General features: G+C 33.4%; 2 protein-coding genes across 2 annotated transcripts in view; both read right to left on the bottom strand.

Annotated features, from left to right (window-relative positions):
- The window catches only part of LOC111628412, a 50,579-nt gene that overhangs the window by 23,965 nt on the left and 20,614 nt on the right, over positions 1-6,000 (bottom strand). The gene's annotated exons all lie outside the window — the stretch shown is intronic.
- LOC111628416 lies at positions 1,846-2,563 on the bottom strand. The gene is made up of 2 exons (XM_023372190.1): positions 2,415-2,563; positions 1,846-2,345 (listed from the first exon to the last, which is right to left on the bottom strand). The coding sequence occupies exons 1-2, from the start codon at positions 2,544-2,546 to the stop codon at positions 2,136-2,138; spliced, it is 342 nt and encodes a 113-aa protein (XP_023227958.1). The 5' UTR covers positions 2,547-2,563; the 3' UTR covers positions 1,846-2,135.

Below are 6,000 nucleotides of genomic sequence, written 5' to 3' on the forward strand. Positions count from 1 at the left end.
CCTATTTAATTTAGAGAGTTAGATAGCCTAATAAAGTCGTGGGCTAAAAGCATCGTTTATTATTATAAAAGTAGTTGATAAATTATTTATAAAAATGCCAATTGTTTGAAATTAAACAACATTATTGGAAAAATTATTCAATAAAATCTTATTAAAATAACAAGCCTTGTATTTGACCTTATAACATATACACTTCTCTTTTGCCACTGGATAAATTTTTATCTTTCCAGCATTGCACCAGTGTATGGTGGTTCCAGCGCTAAAATAACCAAATGAAACAAATAATTTCTAAATTGATATCTTATGATAAATCGTCTTGATTGTAAAGAATAAAGACAACATTGCAGAAGTTCATACAAAGATGAACTTTCGTTTTGATCATGTTTCCTAACAAAATATCACCTTTGCTGTAATACAAAGATGTTTGGACTTACATTTTACAGACCTTGTATGTCTCTCTCCGGTTCGCCTGGTATGCATCATAAACCAATGCTTTTAGGTGACCTTCGAGGTAAAGTCTGGGGAATCTGGTGGCCACAAAACAGGGTCTTGTTCTATCCAGTGGTTGCCGAAATGCTCTGCGAGCCACTGACGCACATCTGTCTGGGAGATGTTTAGCATAAAACACGCTTTGTGTCATGTACAGTACGTCACATGTATTGTGCAATGTACCCATGAATTATGACACATTTTGAAACTTAATTTTGTGAATATTGTGCCTCGTCGATCCATAGAATGTGCCGAAGTAGTGGTTTGTCATGCCATAAATTTAAATCGTGTTGCACTATTCAGATCGCTTGCGGCATCCTCTGCATGTTGTGCTGGTTGCAGATAACAGCGGAATGGGTGCCTATCGCGGCAACATAAAATTCCGTGCATTCGACTCCTCAGTCCCAACCCAACTAATGCTCTTATAGAAATCTCTCTTAAACATCTATTCAAGAGTAAGTGAACAACTTGTGTATAGTGCATTCTTGCTAATCAGAACCAATTATGCTCAATTTTCCATTAAATGTTTTAACCCCTCAAAAAAACTCAGATTTACAAATCAATTGTGATGTTAAATATAGTAAACATTTTATCTTCAATGTATTAAGTATTAATGTTAGTCTTGTCTGACTTACTTTATATATAGGCCCTAATCCTGCTAATCTGAACTTCAATAATCCAAAACAATCCAGTGCAATGAGACGTGTGTACCGTATAAACAAACTTTAAATATATTTATGTTTAATTAATTATTAAAAGCTAAAGCTGAATGAGTCTGGAACAAACCCTGGATGAGTCCTGCAACTGTCAGTCCATGAGTATTGTGTGGTTTGATATAATTTTTTTATTGCTCCAAAAGAGAGTTATTTATTTTTTCTTTATGATATACTTAAAACATCCCATTATAACATAATAAATGAAAAGTAAAAACAAGAAATAAAAGCCTTTTTTTATCTCTATTATAAAAAAGATACCTTATTGTTAGCATTACAAAGGTGTATTTTTTCATTGTAATTTAACGTGCCTTGAGCAGCACCCATAATCTCAAAATCCTGGATACTCCACTAATAATCAAAAGTTCATAACTAAGACATTAATTATGCATTTTTCTGTACTGACAAATTATCTTACATTTTACTTTTTCTAAATTTTGAGAACGGAAATAAAATTATACAGTAAATGTAAACTTATCAATTATTATTAGCAATTAGATTTATGAAGTAAAATTTAGCTTTTACTCAATTAAATGCAATTAAAAGAAAAACAATTTAAAAATTAATATTTTCACAAGTAATTTGTTCTCTGACAGTAACGAAAAGTAAAAGAAATTAAATATCAAAACAAGAACTATTTACTGAATAAATTAAGTGCATTTTACGAAAATAATGACGAAAAGTGCAATGTATTACTTATTAGGATCTCATAAGAGGAATGAGTTGGCCTCTTGCAGACTAAGAAAAAACTTATGGCAAAGACTAAAGAGAATAATCAGAGGCCGTTTCTCTGTAGCAAGACACAAAGAAGACCTCTATATTGTATTTCGCGCAATAAAGAATATAATAAATTTCGTGAAAAATATTATAGCAAAAAATCTTTTTAAAAGTTAGTAAATTAAGTCTATCTGATTTTTCTATTTTAAAATGTAATCAGGAAAATATTTTACCTTGATTTCCCGTATTGGACTTATCCTCATCATCAAATCTTTTTTCATTTCGTTCAAAACCAAATTTGTCAACTATTCTGACCGTCTGTACAACAACTAAATCTTCGGATTCTTCTGCTTTTCGTTTTCTTCTCTTGCCGTACGATTGCTCGCGGTGATTAATTCCTTCGAAGTTGGCCACGTTGCACATAGCCTATACAAAATTTATATATTTATAAATATATATCTAAAATAATACATATTCAAATAAAAACATACGTACGGGTTGACAGTTGGGAAGACAAGGAGTTACCAGTGCTTTAAATTGAACTATTTCTGAAGTGGGGAATTTAAAGGCATCAAAGGGCGCTTGTAAAACTTGCCCGTCGTTTTTTACTTTAATAAGAGCTCCCATTATAGCAGCATCGGTTGGGCAACTAGAAAGAATATTCATTTATAAATTTCAATAATCACTTCTGACATTCATCTCTAACTTTATACGTATTTAAAATATACGAATAAAGATTTGTAGACTGTAAACGACTAAAGCCAACAACACAAAAGAATAAGAAAAGAAATAATGAAGGTAACTTATATTACCCTTATTATAAACACAAATACTTTAGTTTTCATTACAGTAACTAAGTCCGGAATATGTACAGTACAATATACAACGAAAATACTTTTTACGACGTTTACGCTTGATAAAGTTTTCGTAATGAAAACAAGATCACTAGTGCTTGGAATGCACCTTTTTTTAATTACTTTTTTGTGGTGTTTAATTAGTAGACTACTACGTATTTATAGTTAGAATTAAGTATATAAAAAATAAGCTTTATTTACTTTTTAAACGTATTGAGTAATACTGAATGCAATTTGATAAGATACTTCGAGGCCTACTTTGGTCTGATATGGCAACAGCATAGGTTGATAACTATTAATTCATACTGAGCCTGCCTGGCTTGAAAAAAAAGTTATGTTGAATAAATCAAAGCTATTTTTCTTCATTTCCTATATGTAGTGTGTGTAAATTAAAAATTGTAATGAAATAGTTCTGTCATAAACGACATATTCGCATTTACTTAGGTCAAGATACCATTTGTGAATTGCGTGACAAATTAATTTTTGCGTGCACTAATTATACTGATTAACAATTAAAAGAGTTCTTGATCAGAATAATGACCAATCAAGCCCGAGTTCGGAGAAATTGTGCTTAAATCCCAGGTCAAATAGGTAATATTGGGATCCCACAAAGCAACAGGAATAGCAAGTTAGTTTAAAATACAATAAAATTTACATGTATTTTATATAGGCCTATACTATAGGCCTAACATCTATAGTATAGGTTCATCTAATAATTGTTAGCAATCGGACAAAACGCCGTTTGCACTATGTGTGAATGCGTTGTTGGTTATTTATTTTATCAAGTAACGTTGTAAAGGAATTTCGCCTATTTTTCTGAATTTTTAGCAATACCGATTAAAAATTAATTAGAGAAACAAATCAGAATTAAAAAGTTATCAATTAATTGTTAATCTCACAACATTCGGAGAAAAAGACAAGAAATGATCGTCGTTTCCCTTTTTTCAACTAGTCTAGTGTTAAGTGACAGTTGTTCCTTTATCACATGGACACGCATAATTCATATTAGACGAGAGGACGACGACTAAAAATAACTAATCAAATCAAACTTATCTTTTATTACATCAACTCCCTCCGGAATAAAATCATGATTTGTCAGAAAAAACTAAAAGGAAAATGACGAAATACAGCAGAGAGGAGGAGGAAGAGAAGAGAGTGAACAACAGTAAAGAAGCATGTCAAATGTGAAGGAAAATAGCGAGTCTGTGGAGTCGGAGTTTTGGTGTTTTAGCCGGAGTCGGAGTCGTCAAAAAATCCGCCGACTCCGACTCCTTTTTACTTCCAACTTGTACTGTAATGTATTGATATATAAAATGGAAAAGTATTGGAATCGTGTCAAATTTGACCCTCCAAGTTTCTTTTGCAAATCTAAACGTTTGGAGACTTCCCGAACCCCTCAAAAAAGTCAATAAAAGGGGAAAAATTCGCGCGAGTGTGTGTTGGCATCTAATTTGTTTAATTTCTTTATTTTCTGTTCTGAGCTAGTGTTGCAACGAATAGTATATTCGGTCTCAGGCCGAATACCGAATATTCGGCCAAACTATTTGGCTTGATTAACGCACGTACGAAAATTGGCGCGCAAACCTCATTATGGCAAGGACCCCGCTCTCTATTGGCCCGCTGTCACTACGCTTCGCCAATCGCGTTAATTCTTAACAGTTGTAGCGGACAGACAAGAGCGTCGTGGCAGTATGTGATAAGTGATATCAAATGTGAACAACAATGAAATGACCTACACGTGTAAATAACGGAAAAAGAACAGAGAAGGACCGCGAAGTGAAAATGTGAAAATAAATACGAAATTGAATTGATAACATAATCGAACGAGTCGAAGCCGCTTATTGGCGCAAAATTTGCGGCCGTAAATGCCAAACAATTGATGTCATAGACTTCGGAAAGCTAAATGCTTGTAACGAAAGTCACTTAGCGTGCACGGGCGAAAGCCTGGGACCGTTCGAGCTACCAAGCTGTCTCGAATCTGTGAAATCATAACTGTGACTTATATCGACGTCCTATCTGTCTCTCTTCTCCGTTATCACCAGGCTACGAGTCACGTAATTATAGAATGGAAAAACTACGACGGAAAAGTCACGAATCGAAAGTATCGTGAGGGCGTATTATGATGTACGCATAGTCATACGTGGACTAGACCGATAGAGGAAAGAGAAAGGGAAGAGCAAAGACAAGCGCTTAAAAAGGATAGGCAGGGTCAGACCCTCACATGTGTGCGACGATTCTCGAACGAATAGGCGTGTACGTGTGCTGATCTTTGTAATTATAAATTGTGAATACAAGTGACTAATATTATGTTCTTTTTTATCTTGTGCATGTTATAAGTTATAAATAAATTATAAACAAACAACACTAACCCGACAACATTAAATCTAAATACCAAAATGATTAAATTAATGTGTTTTTGTTATTTTTTACTCCTGTTTTTAGGTATTCGGCCGAATATCGAAAAATAGGCCGAATACCGAATAGTAACCGAACATTCGTTACATCACTAATATTAAACAATATCTCAGAATGGGTAAAGTTTTAAGAAACGAAATGTGGCACTGTAGCTTGCGTATAAAGGGGCATTAATACAATTAAATTTTGGTTCTTAATTAAAGTTCGACAGGGTGAAGACTTAAATGTGGTCATGTGTCATATCTCTTAATGAATATTTTACTCGTTATTAGCGAGTAAACTCAAAGTAAACTCTTTTGCAACTTTATAATAGTACAGTAAAACCCGTTAAGATGTTAGAATGTATATGGGGACACGATTTAGTTCAACCACTTTGACGCTTAATAACTAACTCCTGTGTTAAACCATCTGACTCCGATTCTGACCACTTTGACCACAGAAATTATTAGGCTTCAAACAGGGTTAACAAAATCTTGCCCCACACACAGTCTAACATCCACACTAGGGTTTCTCATTTCCCGGTCTTTTGCTTGTCCCGGGATCCCGGGATAAAAGTGAACTGTTTCCCGGGATCCCGGGAAATCCCGGGATAGAATTAATTATTTTTAAGGTATACAAAATATCTTGAAATCAAATGATATAATTATTTTCCATTTTTTAAAGTAATGTAACCTCCAAAATCATATTAATAATGCTGTGTTAGGTCTATAGGCCTATAATAAAAATTACCTTTAAATAACGTAGAAATTTTCACAAATAGAAAAAAATTAATTAAAGTTTGCTGGAAACTGCATACAACAACAACAAAAAAA

This window comes from Centruroides sculpturatus, unplaced genomic scaffold, assembly GCF_000671375.1.
Source record: "Centruroides sculpturatus isolate CEXI.00-Female unplaced genomic scaffold, Cexi_2.0 scaffold510, whole genome shotgun sequence".
NCBI lineage: Eukaryota > Metazoa > Arthropoda > Arachnida > Scorpiones > Buthidae > Centruroides > Centruroides sculpturatus.